This window comes from Miniopterus schreibersii, assembly GCF_964146895.1.
Source record: "Miniopterus schreibersii genome assembly, chromosome: 4".
In the NCBI taxonomy this organism is placed as follows: domain Eukaryota; kingdom Metazoa; phylum Chordata; class Mammalia; order Chiroptera; family Miniopteridae; genus Miniopterus; species Miniopterus schreibersii.
This window is the reverse complement of record NC_138105.1, coordinates 62170928-62189535: the sequence shown is the minus strand read 5'-3', so window position 1 is coordinate 62189535 and position 18608 is coordinate 62170928. Positions and strand designations below refer to the sequence as shown.

At 38.0% G+C, this 18608-nt stretch overlaps 1 protein-coding gene across 1 annotated transcript in view; it reads left to right on the top strand.

Moving 5' to 3' along the window:
* ELP3 (elongator acetyltransferase complex subunit 3) overlaps positions 1 to 18608 on the top strand; it is a 75335-nt gene that overhangs the window by 31052 nt on the left and 25675 nt on the right. Inside the window, exons 8-11 of the mRNA XM_081137330.1 lie at positions 161 to 322; positions 811 to 937; positions 7248 to 7441; positions 17325 to 17415. Coding sequence (XP_080993456.1) covers positions 161 to 322; positions 811 to 937; positions 7248 to 7441; positions 17325 to 17415 — 574 coding nt within the window. The remainder of the gene's footprint in view (positions 1 to 160; positions 323 to 810; positions 938 to 7247; positions 7442 to 17324; positions 17416 to 18608) is intronic.

Genomic DNA, 18608 nt, shown 5'->3' with positions numbered 1-18608 from the left:
GGGAAGTAGCAGAGCCAGGATTTGAATCCAGTCAGTCTGACTCCAAAGCCCATGCTCTTAACCACTGTCTCATACTGGGAGAACAGAGAAGACACCCTTTAAATGGGAGGAAATGTCCTAAAGCTGTGACAGGTTGTTTACTTTTAGATTTGTTCCACAGGTATTCTGAGAGGAGCCTCACAAAGTGTATTGGAATTACTATTGAGACCAGACCTGATTATTGCATGAAGCGGCATTTAAGTGACATGTTGACCTATGGCTGTACAAGGTTGGAGATTGGGGTGCAGAGTGTCTACGAAGATGTGGCCAGAGATACCAACAGGTAAGATATGGTGGCAGATGATCCTTCACAAGCCTTCCTCTGCTCCCACCAACTATATCTATGTTCATACTCATTTTTCCCTCCTTCCTGCCATTCTTAAAGAAAGAGGTATAGGTATTGCTCCTTTTAGAGTCATTCTTCTCTCTATGCTCTTAATTCCACCCCTCTCCTTGACTTTCGGGCTTTCTCTACTGGCTCTTTCCAGTTGCCTGTACATATGCTTATTATCTCTCTTCCTAGTCTTGTCATAAACAGCCTTTCCCTCCCTTCCTCTCTCTCTCCCTCACTCAAATCAATAATGAAATAAAAGAAATAAAAATGATTTACTTTCAGACTTTCTCAGAGGTGGAGATGGAAAAATGACTTTCTGAGATTTTCCTCCCCCACCCATATTATTATTCATTATGTATTTGAGATTCTTTCTCTTCTGTTCCTTGTGTTAACCTTGTTTCCCATTTATTTGTGTAACGTGGATTTTCTCGCCTCAGGGGCCACACTGTGAAGGCAGTATGTGAGTCGTTTCACCTGGCCAAAGATTCTGGTTTCAAAGTTGTGGCTCATATGATGCCTGATCTGCCAAACGTGGGGCTCGAGAGAGACATCGAACAGTTTACTGTAAGTGTCAGCTTAAACCAGCTAATTTAGGGTCCCTCTGCACGCTGTTCGACCCTCTCTGCTCTTTTTGATTATTGACTGTTGATTGTTTTTCCCATTATTAGAACAACTCATTCTCATTATAGAGGAGTGGAAGCAGTAGAGGAAGAGGAGTCACTCACAGCCCAACACCAAATAAAACCCTAACATTTTAATTTATTCCCTTTTAGGATTTAGTTATGCTTAGGTTTTTTGGGGTGGTGAGGTAGTTTATATATAATGTACACACAGACACAGTTATATGTATGATAGGTAATTATTTTAATAGCTTTTTCACTTACCATTATAATAGGCATTTATCCATGTTATTAGCCTCATTTAAAATGTTAACATATACAAATAACTGCTTAATTTCCATTGATTTAATATGCCATACTTTGCTTAATCACATCCAAATATTTTTAAATTGAAGATATTACCAGTTTTTGATATTGTAAATAGCACTTCAGGTAAACAATTTTATGTCTATAACTTTTTGTGGTATTCAGGATTATTTCTTTAGGATAAATTCTCCAGAGTAGAATTATCAGGTGAAAGTATAAATACTTTAAGGATCTCATCATATTACTTACTTGCTTTTCAGAAGGTTGTAACAATTTATATTCATTTCAGCCAGGTTATCTTTTCCCCCAAATAATTCTCTCCTGTTTAAGTATTTTCTTTATGTATACATATTTTTATATTTGCTAATTGGTTGGATAAAGGTGCCATTTCAACTTGCATTTTATAATAGTAATATATTTTTCCTATTTATATTTAATAATTAAAATCCATCTATTCGGAATTGTGGTTTTGTCCTCTGACCAATTATTCTATTGGATATGAATTTTTTTAATATTAATTTACATGAACACCTAGGTAAGGAAGTTATGGATTTATTCTTCTATATTTGTTACACATATTTTCCCCTTCCTATCTTTGGCCTTTCACTTTGCTCCTGTTTTCAGATCTTTTGCTTGCTTGCTTGCTTGCTGATTTCTTCAGGTGCTTCTAAGCTTAGAACCGCCTTTCTCTTCCAAAGTTCATTAATTAATCAGTGAAAGAAAATACTGCTAACTTCTACTCTTTCTGTTCTTTGAATTTTACTACCTAATTCTAGGGTTTGTTTTTTGTTTGTTTTTCTTTTTACTCTATCAAATGTTAACTTAATCCATGTTAGCTTTGTCTTGGAAAACGAGATTGGTCAAAACTTTTCTTCAGATTCTCAGACAGGGAATGTGTTTTAGGGATATCCTTTTAGAGAAGATGATGATAAATATTTTCAAGTTATTTCATCCACAGAAATATTTTTATTTTGCTTTGTTTATAAAAGATGGAATTTACAATGCGTTATTTGTGAAGTTAATAATTCTTATAAAAAGTTTTATTATTTTTAAGCCAGTAAATTACCTATATAATCCCTGTTACTGATTCCCCCATATTGGCTGTGTAATAGATTTTGAGGCTGATTTCCCCTCAGTAGTAATTAGCCAGGAACTCAGACGCCAAGGCACCTGAAACACACTTTTCTCTAACATAGTTCGTAGGTGAACCAGTGGTATAGCCAGCATTCATAACTTTCAATGCCTTTGGAAAAACTATGTCGTGTTTCAAGTAATAGCAAATAGCTGAGGCTCAGTGTTCACTTTCCTTAGTGTCTTCAAAATACAGTAGTCCCCCCTTATCCATGGAAGATATGCTTCAAGACCGCAGACAGTACTGAACCCTATATATACTATGTTTTTTCCTACACATACATACCTATGATAAAGTTTAATTTCTAAGTTAAGCACAGTAAGAGATTAACAATAATTATAAAATAGAATAATTATAGCAATATGCTGTAATAAAAGTCATGTGAATGTAGTCACTCATTTTTTTTTAATCCCCACCCAAGGATATGTTTTCCATTGATTCGAGAGAGAGAGAGAAAGGGAGGGGGGGAGAGAGAAACATTGATGTGAGAGAGAAACATTGATCGGTTGCCTCCTGTACTCACCCTGTCAGGAAATCAAACCCACAACCCTTCTGTGCACAGGATGATGCCCTAACCAGCTGAGCCACACCAGCCAGGGCTGCAGTCATTCATTTTAAGGGATCCCTTGCGGGAGCCTTCGTTATAGACTCAGTGCTTTCTGGCACAACACATTGCTGTCGTTCTGTTTATATCTTCTACCCACAAATTTACTGCCTTTTCCTTCTTAACTAAGCACTTATTACACATCTTGGCCATAACTTTTGCAGTATGAGGTGTAACAGCAAAACTAGCACAGATTTCTTTTTACTTCTTTACGATTTCACGGATAAAAGATTCATTCTTACAATAGATCTTAGCAACCTCAGCATATGATTATTTTTCTTTCCGTAAGTCGAGAACTTTCACCTTTTCATATAAAGGAAGCACTTTACGACTTCTTGGCACATCCTAATTGCTAGCATTAAGCTGCAGTTGTTGTCCAGTAGGAGTTCCTCCTACTTTTGCACTTTGGGGCCATTATTAAGTAAAATAAGGGACTTGAACACAAGCCCTGCAATACACAATCAGTAATCAGTTGATCTGATAACTGAGATGGCCACTAAGTGACTAATGGGAGTGTAGCATATACAGTGGATATACTGGGCAAGGGATGAGTCATGTCTGGGGGAGAGATAGCATCACACGACTCAGAGCAGCAAGCAGTTTAAAACTTACTAATTGTTTATTGAATTGTTTTGTGGAATTTTCCATTTAATAATTTAAGACCATTAAAATTTTAGACCGTGGGTAACTGAAACCATGGAAAGTGAAACCACGGAAAGTGAAACCACAGATAAGGGGGGACTACTGTAAGGAATAGTTCAATAATCATATTGCAAAGACAACCCTTTATGAAAATAGATTTATATGCTTGTTCCTAATCTTTTAAGAGAAACCCACAGGGAATATCTGCAGGCCATATGGCTTTTCTAACTACATCCTAGCAAATGAGTGACAAAAGAGGGCAAAAATGAGAAATCTGATTTCTCTCTAAAGAAAAATTCTCTGCAAAATTAACTTATAAATTGCTTTAAAATAAATAAATTCTACAAATCAATTAGAAAAAGCAGACAACCCGGCCGGGCGTGGCTCAGCAGTTGAGCATCGACCTAGGATCCAGGCGATCGGGGTTCGATTTCCGATCAGAGCACATGCCCCCGTTGTGGTCTCTATCCCCAGTCAGGGGTGTTCAGGAAGCAGCCGATCAATGACTCCCATCACTGATGTTTCTATCTCTCTCTCCCTCTCCTTTCCTTTCTCTGAAATCAATAAAGATATATTAAAAAAAAGAAAAAGCAGACAGCTCAGTAGGAGAATGGGCAAAGAAACTTGAACTGGTACTTCACAGAATATTCAAATAGCCAACAAACCTGTGTTTCTTTTTAAAACCACAATATTGTTCTTAATCTTGTATGCCTTTTTTTTTAATTCTATAATGTATATAACCTGTTTTGCTTTTTTTCACATGGTTATTTTATCCCATATGTAGTGCAATTTCACAGTGGTATATCTGGGCAAGAGTTTTTAAATTAATTGTGCTAGACATTAAAGGATTACCCTGTCACCTGGGAAATTTCTTTGTACTGCAGTGGTCCCTTGGTACTCTTGGGGGATTGGTTCAAGGAACTCCTCTGGATAACAAAATTCGCAGATGCACAAGTCCTTTACGTAAAATGGTGTGGTGTTTGTATGTAACATACACACATCCTCCCATATATTTTAAATCATCTCTAGATTACGCATGAGACCTAATACAGTTTAAATGTTATGGAAATTGTTGTTAAATTGTATTGTTTAGGGAATAATGACAAGAAAAAAGTCTGTATGTGTTCCGTACAGATGCAGCCATTGTAGGCTTAACTACACAGTAACAACATAATTTTTCTCTCCCCTGAATATTTTCAGTCTGCGAATGCAGAATCCTCGGATACGAGGGCTGACTCTACAGGATAATACCTCCCTTTCATTTTTTTATGTTCTCTTTCTAAAACCTATTAAGCAAATGTTGGATCTCCCAGACTGATCACATAAAATTCTTTTCTAGTTTTATCTGCCCCCCCCCTTTTTTTTGCTTTCTTATTATTTTCTCACCTTTACCTTTCTCTTAAATGTTTTTATTTTTGTTATAGTTTTAATTCTAAGAACTTTTTTATATTCTGGCTGTTTGATTTTCTCTAGTTAATCTTGTTCTTGTTTTATGAATTAATACGTATTTTCTTATCTCTCTGATGGAATTAATTATAGTTGTTTTCTTAAGTTTTATTTTCCTTTATGCAATGCCTTGCTTTCCCTCCAAGTCCTTTTTTTCTTTTTGTTTTGGTCTGCTTTTTATGTTCCAGGCTTTCTTCCAGTTTCTAGTGATCCTTAACCAAATGGTCGTACTTCTAAGTGAGGGGCTTAAAAACCAGATTGCAAGCTCCGTGTGGCTAGCTGCTAGTATGCTTCTCTGAAGGATGTTAATGCAATGTGCTCTCCTGTCTTTAGGGAATTCCCAAATGTCAGTATCTTGAACTCTTTTTTAGGGTCATTTAATTGATCCGGAGATGAACTCTCCAACTTCCTGCTTAGGGGTGGGTGGTGTGCGTACATCACAGAAAATTGCAGGCAGCAGTGCGCCAGTCAGTGTGCTGGGCTTCACTTAATCTCCCTGTTTCACTCTTGGTCCTCGCCCAGGCCTGCCTTTGTTCCTGGAATCTCAGAGTCTAGCAGCTTTCCAGTTTCTCCAGTGAAAAAACAGGCAGGTGACTGTCTGTAGGAAGGTGATAAGGAATAAATCCCTTCATGTATAAACTTTGATCCAGTGCTCTCTCCATCCTGCCCAGTTCCTGGTACTTGTGATCCATGAACCTTTGTGGGACTCTGGTGTGACTGAGCTGGCCTTTCATTGATATCTGCCCCCTTTACAGATACTCCATTTGCAGTTTTCTACACTTGCAGCTTCATTTACCAATCTTCTATCCATTTTCCATCTTTCAAAAATTCATTGCTCTCATCTGTTCCCCTCCTGGCTCCTCTGGTGGTCTCTGTTCTTCTAGGTTTATATATACATATTTTTTATTATTTTCTTTAAAAATATGTCTTTATTGATTTCAGAGAGAGGAAGGGAGAGAGAGAGAAACATCAATGATACGAGAGTCATTGATTGGCTGCCTCCTGCACTCCCCTCACTGGGGATCGAGCCTGCAACCCGGGCATGTGCCCTGACCAGGAACCCAACCACTATAGGTTGATGCTCAACTGCTGAGCCGCACCCGGCCACTCAGCAGTTACATTTCTTTGTGAAGCAAGTTAAATAATGGATAGCTCTGCAAGAATAGCATGGTACAAGATAAAAAGCATTTTTACAGTTCAGAAGATATGGTACTGCTGGCTGAATAGATGCTAATGCCAGGGTGGGGTGAAGGGAACTATATGAGGCCACCTTCATTCCTTCACCATATATCATGCAAAATCAAGATAAGAACAAATTAGCAGTGCAGAGTTGTGGGAAGGAGAATGCCTTATGTCTTCCTATTATATCCCAAATAAAGAAATAAGGCAGCCAGCTGGGATGATATAGTACAGGAAATGACTTTGTCAAAGTAGATGAATTAGATGTATTGCTCAGTGTCCATATAACAGATGGAGCGCGTATCCCAGATTAGGAATGGTGCCAGTTGGCCTGAAGACAAAACAGTCATATCCAGGGATTGGTACACTCTCTGCATAGGGCCATATAGTAAACATTTTAGGTTTTGCAGGCCAGGTGATGATCTCTGTCACAATTCTTTAAAAGTTTCGACACTGTATTTTATTGTTAAAAGAGGATACAGTCTAGAGGTGAAGATAGGTGCTGGATGGGTTGTCAGCAGGGTGATGTTAAGAAAGTGGTAATACAGAACTCAATAGTATTTTTTTAAGTCAGGCAGTTTATATTTGAAGGCCCGAAGGCCTCTCTGAAGAACTGACATTTAAGCTGAGGCCTGAAGATTAGCTAGATGAAGAAAAATTGATGAACTTTCCAGGCAAAGGAAATTGCCTTTGCAGAGGCAGAAAGGCAAGGTGGTGAGAGTGGCGTGCGGTGAACTGCAGCAACGGACGAGGGCTGTAATGAGGGCTTTGGAATCCAGCCCCAGTGGGGCTATAAAAACAATGAATTTTGGTTCTGTTTGCGTCCCCTCCCTTGGTCGAAAGGAAAGGCGTTCTGAGGACCAGGTAGGTACTGGCCCAGATTTGAAACTTGCATGTACAGTTTCTACATAGCTAAAGAAGTAACTTTCTGCCCTCTATTCACAGGAGTTTTTTGAGAACCCTGCTTTTCGTCCTGATGGTTTAAAACTTTACCCTACCCTGGTGATTCGTGGAACTGGGCTTTATGAGCTGTGGAAGTCAGGAAGATATAAGAGTTATTCCCCTAGTGACCTGATCGAATTGGTGGCTCGGATCCTTGCCCTTGTGCCTCCATGGACGCGAGTGTACCGAGTGCAGAGGTAGTGTTGTTATTTTTTATGCCAGAAGGAATCAGTGACTGCTCTGTCTGTTCACAATTTCTAATGCGAATAGACTGATTTCATATTGAGGGGTTTGACTTTTTTTAAATTAAAAAAGGGACATCTAGAATGCTATCTGTAGATAGAGGACGGAAATGAAAGGACACCATGTCCAAGCCACTTTGTCAGAATCGTATTTGTTCACGTTTCCCTTTCCCTTCTTTCATGAGCCAGGAGGTGGGGTTGTGAAGGTAACAAATAGGCACAGTGCCTGGTTCCAGGACGTATGATCTAGATCAGGATTTCCTTTTCCAGGTCTACTTCAGTTAGGTACAGAAGTAAGTGTGGGAGGTGGAACGGTGGCCATGTGTCTTATCCCTGTTCTAGAGCCTCTGAAGACAAAGAGTAGCAGTGATCATTCTTGGCAGATATTAGGTGGTGCTGAACAATGCAGGCATCTCACTTGGAGGAACAGGGAGCTGCAAGGCCAGAGCAGGGTGAGAAAGAAGTGTGTTCTTGTGGAGGAGACAGTGGCGGGGGGCAGGCTGCTGCAGCCTGAATGTGGTAAAGTGGGCGTCCTCGCAAGGGGCTGATCTGACAGGATGTCAGAGCCGAGCGCGGTGAGGGGGTGTCTCTGGGAGGGTGCAGGGAAGGGGACAGCAGCAAAAGACTGGTCACTTGCAAAAGGTTGATCTAATAGGTACGACCTAATACACAGATAATATTAAGTATAAGGGGAGCTAGGCTTTTTGTTATCTGGAAAGGGAATTACAGATGTGAAAAAGGAGAAAATTAGAATGTACTCCATGGTGTTTGGAATAGGAGAGAGTGTGTGTGTGTCCTCTTCAGTCTATTTAATGCCCACATTTTTTGCATTTTCGTGCTGTTTGTTGGTGATTTCCCTATTTAAAATGGCCCCAAGTGTAGTAATGAAGTGTTGTGTAGCATTCCTAAGTGCAGGCAGGCTGTGATGTGCCTTATGAAGAAAATATATGTGTTAGGTAAGCTTCATTCAGCCATGAGTTATAGCACCATTGGCCCCAAGTTCAATGTTAATGAATCAACAATACATATATATGGTGTTCTTACACAGAAACACATGTAAAACAAATAATGTGTTGATCAGTTGATGAAAATGTTGCAAGCAGAGGCTCATAGGAACATAACCCTGTATTTCCTCTAGGAGCAATGTTATGATAGTCACTAATTAAATGTTCATGGCAACTTTGTAGAACATAACACTGGGAATAATGAGAATTGACTATATGTTGTTTCAAAGTACCTCCCACAATGTATTTATTAATTACAAAGTGGAAAAGAGTAACTTGACCATGGAGAAGCCTGGCAGCTCATCAGTGTGAATATGATTAGTAATAGTACAAATCATGGTTGTGTGCCCCCTGATATCACTTCTGTGTTACTCAGCCAGAACTCCATAATCTGAATCTATTCATGAGGAAACACCAGACAAACTGAGGAACTTTCTAAGAACATAAGTTGCCTGTAATCTTCAGAAGTAGGGAGATCAAGGAAAGAGTTCCATTTTGAAGAAGACATGACAGCTAAATACAATACAAGGTTCTCACTGGATCCTTTTGCTATAAAGGGCATTGAGACACTGGTGAAGCTAGAATGGAGTCTAGGATTACACAGTAGTGAAATGTCAGTGTTAATTTCCTGGTTTTGATGATCATATTATGGTTATGTAAGAATATCCTTGTTGTAGGAAATGCTGAAAGTATTCTGGGGGTGTTGGGACATCTTGTTTCCAGTTTACTTTCAAATAGACAAGGAAAATAGTTATTCGTACTACATTTGGGACTTTTTCTGTAACTTTGAGGTTATTTCAAGAAATTTAATACAGTAGAAAACAAAGATGCAGTATTATTAGCAGAGACAGAAGAAAAAGTTATTTGCATTTAACTGACCTAGGCAACCAGAGAACAGTGAAGATACTACTTCCCAGCAACAGAATATGGCAGTATCACTGTTCCGTGGGTCTCAGCCTACTGATGGTGACGCTGTCAGCTAGGAATGCCGGAGGCACTTATTCGGTCTGATTACTTTTGGTGAGCCCGCACATTTACCCCACGGTGGGGGGTAGGGGAGCAATCTAGCGGCTGGACCAGCCCTTATTATGCTTCCTATTATGGCTGCAGGATGCACTTCACCAAAATGTCAGGGAACTTTGAGGAACAAGATTTATTACTCGCAGGTCTTTGAGGGTACTCAGCAAGCCCGAGGGGCACAGCAAGTTTGGGGCCATGAGGCGGAGCACAGACCTGGAGCTCTGCCTTTTTTAGGATTCTAGGGTGGGGTGTGTAGATTTTTATGGGCTCACTCTTTATTGGCTAATTTAAAGCATAAGAATGGGAACTAGAGTGCAGGAAGGGAGAAATAGGTCACTCTAATGTTCAATTATCCAGGTTAAGCAGGGCTTTCTGGAAGAGTGAACTTCATAGGTGGGGGCAGCCTAGCTCCTCATCTGGGTGTTTTGCTGGTAGTTGTGTCATACAGCTGGCAGCATGTTTATCCAGGGTGGGTGCCTTCTGAAATGGGTGCCTTGGCAATCAAAAACTTCATGTCAGGCACTCATACTACAGTCAAAAAGCTTAATGTCAGGCACTTATACTATAGGGCAAGCAAAAGATAATACCTCCCAGCATGGCAGCAAATATCACAGGATAGAAATTTCACAGCCATAGACATCAAAGTTTTCTTACCAGAAATAACAAGACACAGATCACACAGGCAATCAGATGGAAAATTTGCATTCTCCGCTTCATTGTCAGCTCTAAATGTCTTACTGCTCTAATCAGTGAGTCAAAAGCAACAGAGGCATTGCTATAACATTAAAAGCTTAATTTTGTAGACTTTATGAAATATCACTGTGGGACATTATTCTGAGAGGATTTCAAGAAAACAGCCACAAATACAATCTCTATAGAAAAATTGTAAAGAGGTCATGACAGGAAGAAGTAAGAACATGCACATTATATAACCAAAAGACTGTATGATGAGAAAGGCATGATTATGGATAACATATGAGGCTGACTAAAGAAACCTCCCTGTACTCAATTCTCCTATCATGACCCCGTCACAGCTCTCTCTGGAGAATCAGCCAACAGCAGTCCCCAGCTCTGATTCCAGAAGGCCAAACTCTGCCTTCTATTTCTCTCTCAGTACATCACTTAAAGGGCTCCTATGGGACAAGAGGCGCCGGTGAATGTAGGCTTAACATTTTGAAGTGCCACTCAATTACTTTACAGATGTGTGGCTGAATTAGAACTTACGGAATACATGCTGTAAAACAAGAGGTTCAATCTCCTTGAAAATATGGAGTGAGGAATGTCTTCAGTGAGTTTGAGGACAGTGTGTTTGAAGATAGTGATGACTCAGTTCCTGACACAGTAAATGCCTTTGGTGGAGAGAGTCATCCGGAGTCTGGCTGTGATGTCAGAGTTTCATGCTTTGGGACTGATAATTTACTTCACTTTGAATGGGATTATTTTCTATGTTTTTTAATATAAAGATTAAAATTTTATGTATTTTTCACTTTATATTTCCTCTTTTTAATACAGCTGTGATATTGTTATACAAGTTTCCATTAGAATTCTGGTTTTTAAATGTAGCTTATTGTGGATTAACGCTCAAGTTAGCATTTGTTTTTCTGTAAACATGGGCAAAATGCCTTCAAGTATATTATGTTACTTTATGTTTTGCATTAAATATTACTGAACTATTACTGTGACCACCTGCATAAGAATTCATTCAAATTAATTATATTTTTCTACTTACTTTCTGCCCACTTTTATTTATATATTTCCTTCATATATAATGCATAAAAGTGATTGAGATTTATTTTATACTGATTTTTTTTTTGTTATTGGTAATCACTGAAATTCCAGGCTAGGCTTTGCAGTACTCAGGTGTATGGTGTGATGTGTTCCTGCTGTGCACCACTGTCCACTAATCCCAATATACTTCTTTTTTACTTTGTGATTTTATATGTTTTTCCAACAGTTTTTAGAATATTACTAATTATCCAGACCTTATATTTTCTTAATTTCCAGCCATATAGTGAGGGCTATATTTATATGAACAAAGTAATATTTTCTCTATAAAGCTACTTTAAAATCACTTTCAATATATGTTTTAATAACAGGCCTACATTATTTTTCCAAAAATTTCCTTGCATAATTGGAATGCATCTTTACACAGCAGTACATTTCATGCATTCGCAAATATGCTGTTTGCATTTCTTGTTAAAGACTTAAAATAATCTTCATAGTTACAATTTTAATGTAGCATAGTAGTCTAGCATTTTAATTTGTCTTTTGCAGTAAACTGTTCCCTAATGTTGAACGTTTAGGTTGCTTCCAGGTTTTTAAAAAATTATTTTAAGTTTTTAATCATCCTGGCATCCACTAGAGCTAAAATTCATGTACATGGAACTTTTGCTTATATTGAAGTTCTAACAGATCATGATAAAATAAATACCTAAGCTTCTTTTATTATTATTATACTTTCTGGAATTAGAAGAGTATAAAAGAGTGTTTTAATTTTCATTAAGTATATTGATGTGGTTTTCCAAAAGGGTAATACCAGTTTAGAGTAAATAGTTACTGGTTTTACCACAACTTTATAGATGCGGATGGTTATATTTTTAATTTCATTTACCTAGGGGTATTAATTTGCATTTCCCTAGTTATCATAAGGATTAACATTTTTTTCCCATGTAACTGATTATTTGTGTTTCTTCTTATATCAGTTGTCTGTTTATATCTAAGTTGCCAGTTGTGGCATTTGGATCAGAATGGAGATAGTGCTTTTTATTGAAATAGCTAAAAAAAAAAAAAAATCATGAATTTTATCTTTACCTTTTGAATTATCTCCTCTCCTGCACAAATAAGACTAGGGAACCAAAAAGCCATGTCCATGTTCACATAGTACACTTAACACTTAATAACAATCTGGAGCTGTGTTCTGGTAAAAAAAAGTTTCATATCTACAAATCTGTGCAAGAGAAAGATGGGTATTTAAACAGTATTAAGTGGCTGAGAAACCTCCTGATTTGAGGAAAGAGAATTGCAGGGTTTTGACTTTGCATTGTTTCTTCTGGCTTCAGTTTTAAACTTTTAAAACAATTCTGCAAATGTGGAAATTAGTCTAATTTGGGAGCAGTCAGTTATGTCTTGCTAGAAAGAAACCATTGGCAATGGTTCTCCCAGAGTGTTTAATCCAGGCAGTTTTAATAATTATTGTTGATTTATTTTTGTTTTGAATCATAATAAAGGAAAATCATATATGTCTTTATGTTCTGTGCCTTTAGAAAATCTGGCCATTTTATTTCTGCCTATGACAGCTTTTACCAATTATAGGCTATATACTTAATGTTGATTAGTGAATCTAAATGTGTACAAGGAGGAGATTTTAGGAACTATTTTTTAGACAGGTATCAGAAGGGAGGAACAGAGTAAGGAAAGTAGAAGGGAAGGTACTTCAGATGAGAACACGATGTTACTTAGAGTGGAAGGGAAGGGGGGGAGAGAGAGAGAGAAAGAGGGAAGGTGGGAGGGAGAGAGAGAGAGAGAGAGAGACATCGGTGTGAGACACATCGATTGGTTGCCTCCTGCACTCACCCTGACTGGGTCTGGGGATCAAACCTGCAACCCAGGTACGTGCCCTTGATCAGGAATTGAACCCGAGACCCTTTGGTATGCAGACGGACTCTCTAACCACTGAGCCACGCTGGCCAGGGCTTTTTTTTTAATACTATATTTTACTAATAGATAACTTGATATTTTTAATTGGCCATTTTGCCTACCCTACCTTCTATTTTTTTTCCTTACCTAATTTACACTTTTAACTTGATGACAGTTGAGTTAATAACATCTTACTGGGTGTTTTTATGAAGCAGCATCCTAATAGATGATTCTGTACTGCAGGCCTGAAGGGCGCAGTCAGTGATTAAATGTAAGATTCTGTCCAGACACATGATAGATTAAACTGTTGCTGCCCACGGGCTGTTTGACAGCTGCCTGCCTTGATGTGATATTTAAATCACTGCAAAGCGTTAGAATAGGAATGCCAGTTTGCAACCAAACCATGCTTATGAAGTGTGAGAAACTTCAGACCAAAAAAGCTCTAGACATCACTTTGAAAGGTTTTTTTGATGAGCAAATTGCAAATATTAGCAACACAAAGCTTGAAATATTGCCTGTTGAAATAGAAAAGTGAATATTCTCAAATGTAATCTCTCTTCAAGAAAGTGAAACTAGATTGAAACCAATTGAGAAACCTAAAAATAATTTTAGCTCCTACCTAGATGGATATAGTAAGTTCAGATGGTCAGTAATCTCACTGGCGTTTTGAAGTCCCAGAAGACTATAAGTGTCTTTTAATCTTTATATATGGCAGATTGCTTAATCCACACTGCTTTGCACATAGCAGATATTCCGTATATGTAGAATTATCTTCCCTCATTTCCAGTGAAAAAGGACTTTATCACTGAAAATGGAGATTGCCACATTTCTATTTTTTAATGAGGAAAAACTCTTATTTGGTATGATACTCCAGGCATGTCACTGCTAAAGACCATTAAAACTGTGTTGCATTTTCTTAGTGACAGACATAAAGTTAAAGACAGTTTTCAGCTGTCAGCATCATCATAAAGCCCTGTGTTACCAGGTCCTCACTGACTTGTGCTTTGTGGTAATTAGATCCACCTTCAGGGACAGGCGACCCATGTAGTTTCATAGGGCCTTGCACTTGGCTCGATGCTCTGCTCTCACTATCTTGAGATTATTAATGATTTTTAAACAAGAGGCCCTCTGTTCTCATTTTGCATTGGGCCCCCAAATTATTAGCCAGCCCTGCTGGTAATTCTGTATTTCTGTCATATAGTTCTGCTTAACACTGTATGATAAAACCTATTCCTGAGAATTTACTTTCATTGCAAATTTTAGTGTCTTTTAAAAGTACTGGTTCTTCACACAATACAATGTACAGATGATGTATTATAGAATTGTACATCCAAAACCTATGTAATTTTACTAACCAATGCAACTCAGTAAATTCAATTAAAAAAATAAAAATAAAAGTACTGGTTCATTATTAGAAATATTTGTAGAGCCCATAACCCTTCCTTTTCCCATCTCCCTGTCCCGTCACCTGTGGAGGCAGTGCCACAGGCATTTACAGCAGCAGGCCTGGCATCTGAAGGAATGGAGAGTAAGGGTAGGGAGTGTAGAGGTGGCAGCTATAATAGTTGGGGGAGTGGTTTCACTGAACAAGTAAGTTATTTGATTTAGCAAATAAGTAAATACACTAATGACAAGAGAGCCAGGTTTTTTACTATCTGAAGGGATTTATAAACATTGAAAGATGGAAAGCTGAAAAGAATACTCAGGCACTGGATTAGAATTGTGATTATCAGCATGAAGGCATGGGCTTTTTATTTTATAGAAATATATATACAACTGTAGATACCTGTTATGTAATTAATACTAACAGTGGTTGCCATTGATTTTATTATGGCATCCATACGGCATGGTTTATGTGTGTATATATGACTATAAATAATATATGTGTGTGTGTGTATGTGTAGATATACACACACACATTTCTTAGTGTGTGCACTGAGAGGATCTAGAGACAGTGACATCTCAGTAGTAATGAACACAGTGAATGCCCAGATCTTGGTTTTTAAATTCCTCTCTTTCCCTGAAAGGAATCAGGGCTGCTTGGAAAAATGACCAATTCCGGGGTTGGTGCAGCAAACATACAAGATCAACTTGGAACGTCTTGTTTCCAGAAAGTAAGGAAGTATTCAAAAAATGATAGGAACATGTCACAAGGAGCGAGAAGCCAGCCTGAATTCATGCCCACTGGCCAAATCTAATTTAAGCAACAAAATAATGTGTTAATATCAGATTACAACTCATTGAATAAAATAGGAATCCATGAGTTCATAAATAAATTAATAAATAGGGAAAAGAGAAAGATCTTCCTTACAATACAAGCACAACTAATAAATACAGATGGGATGATAGAAATTGATAATCACCATGGTTATTACAGGGAAGGTGGTGTAGACAGGAGTCACTGGTAAGTGCTAGACCCGTAGTTGGAGGGTTGATGAGGGAGGAATAGGAAATTGGTGCAATGCTGTGTACTTGTTTCAGCTCGCATACTGTAAATAGTGTCCTTTTTGCAGTCTATTTAATAACACACCTTTTACATTTTTGTGCTTTTTGTTGATTTTGCACTTTAAAATGGCTCCCAGGCATAGTGCTAGGGTGCTGTCTCTCTCGTGTTCCTAAGCACTAGAACGCTGTGATGTGCCTCATGAAGAAGATACATGGTTAGATAAGTTTCACTGAGGCATGAATTATAGTGCTGTTGGCCACAAGAGCAATATTAATAATCACTTGTATGTTCAATAAGGTGCCTTTAAACAGTAACACAAATAAAACAAGGTTATGTATTGATCCGTTATAGAAAATGTGACTAAAGACTTGCAGGAAACTAACCCTGCACTTTCCCTAGGCCCAGTGCTTCCGTGTTTGCTGAGTCAGTGTATGTGGCACCTGTATAAAGTGTAACTGCCATGAATAACAGGAATCAGAGGTGTCTGTCATGTATGCACTAACAGTGGTCACCATGGGTTTTATTAGATTAATTTCATATCATGTCTAACAGTGTTTTACATTTTACTTTAAGTTGTGAAAGTACATACGTGTATTTGTGAGTTATTTATAAAATTTTGTAGAGTACAAAGGGGCATTTAGAAGACTTTAACTTTGGCTATGTTACTCTTGCCTTGAATTCCCTGGTGAGTCACCTTAAAGAATTTTGACTGATCGTTGCCGTATAGTGTCTTATGGAAACTACTGACTTCCAGAGCCCAGTAGACTTACTTATATAAGTTTTTAATGCTAATTGATTGGCTTTTGGTACTTCTGAGTGAGAAATATCTTATTAGAATTAATGGATGAAGTAGCTAATTTTGTTTACTTAGCATTTGAAGGGGTAAGTAAAAAGAGAAGAAGACTCAAGTTGATTCAAAAGCAAAAATAAGAAGATAATTGGTGTATTCTTCATCTTTCTTCAAATCAACCAGATATTAGACAAAACAAATGAGGGACTTGTCTTTGAATAGAAAGCAGATGAGCTGAGCCTGTTCTTCAGATTTTTAAAAACTGCTTTATGTTTAGGTACTGATTTTTGTCTAGAAAGAAGATGTTTGGGCTACTAAAATGGAACTCATAACTTCAACTTTTGATTAAAGTCTCCTTAATGCCTAGCACTTTACATTATATTAATACCAGGAAATAAATTTTATCTCCTCTTATCTTTAGGCAAGTCGTTATTTTTCTAATGCAGAGTCATTTCAAATTTAGATTTTAGGGGGAAAAAATATTCTTTGAGACCAGTTGTTGGCTGAGCCAGGCTGTTGGTTGCTTGTCATTCAGCAACTAAACAAATTAGATTTTGGTTTTTTAAAAAAACTAAACAGAGTTTTATTTCTTCCTTTGTTTAGTACCAATGTCTTGTCAGTTAAAAATCATCACTAATGGTTATTGAACATCTGCTTTGCACCTTTATAATCTTATAGAATGATTTTTATCAGGTGTTTCTCATGAAAACCCTGAGTGGTGGGTGAAAATCAGAATTTCATAAATGGGAAAACAGAGAGAGAAAGAAGTTCTGAACCTTGCTTCCTGGTTAGACTATTCAGCCTCTGCTTTTCTGATCTGCATTGTAGATTTTTGGGTTTGTGTTTTTTCTGTTCTTTTTTTTTTCCTTTTAAAAATCATCTCACCGTGCTGCTGTAGAGAATGATTTATATTTTACAACAGCCGATCTTTTTCTCCTACAGAGATATTCCAATGCCCTTGGTCAGCTCAGGAGTTGAACATGGTAATTTGAGAGAGCTGGCATTTGCAAGAATGAAAGACCTTGGAATACAGGTAAGAGTCTGACTGTAACTGTTGAGATCAAAGTAATCTGAAATGCAGAAAAACTTTGATATTCTCACACAAACTTGGGAGTTTGGTCAGAAAGCTTTCCCATATTGAAGGCATTCAGCGTGTTGGAAGTTGCAGCCAGTGGTTGCAAAGGCTGCACCCCGTCCCTTACCACACCCCTTCTGTTTTCTTCCAGAAGAGTATAGGTTGGTTAATTTAGTGGTTTATTTCTGCCTCAGATTGCCAACTGTGTGTTCAACTCCCTTTATAAAAAAACAAACACATTTTCTTTTGAAGTATTGAGAGTTCGATTCCTGACTAATGGGAATACACTGTTTGAAGAAACAGGGATTGGGTGCGTGAAATAATTACCAAACAGCGCTTTGCCACATACACCCGTCCCCTCGCCCCTCTCCACCCTCATGTCTATTCAGTCAGTTATTTCACAGATATTCACTAAGCACTTCGTTTCTGCTGACCTTGAAATACAAAGAGCCGAGGAATCTGCAGTTTAAATCTCTGAAACTCAGTGCCCTAGAAACTCCTTCGTAGAGCTGCTCAAGAGAAAAGGCCAGGAGTGGTGTCTGTCTGGCATGGAGCTGTGAGATGTTCTCATGCATAATATAAACGTGGACTGCACTTTGAAAGACATCATTTTGAGGACCGTATATCATGTTTGAAGACTTACCCAGGACATTTTATTCCCTTAGCCAAATTATTATGGGCAAAACTTTCAGAAGATTGTTTATGCAGAGGAGAGTTTGTGAACATTATTGGCTTATTCTACCTTCTCCCCCCCACCAAAAAAAATTTGGTGTTCTAAAAAACATTTAGAACATTAAAAAATTTAAAGTTCTAAAAAACAGCTCATGTATCTGCAGTAATTAATAGCAGCAAACAAGATTGTAGGCACACTTTGCTTCCCATTCTTTGACTGTCCCTGATCTCCACCTTCTCTCTCTGAGGACACCACTGCCAAAGTGACTGATCCAGCCTGGTTATCCTGATAACCTCATCACCCAGCTATTGTCTTCAACCCTGTACCTCTCACAAACCTTGATAGCCTGTCTAAAAACTGGAATTCAGTTACAGCCAAAAGACAGCTAGTTCATATGGGCAATGTCTAAAGCAGAAAATAAGCACACACCAATCTCTGTCTTTTAAAAAGCATCCCCCACCCCAAAAAAGAAGAAAGA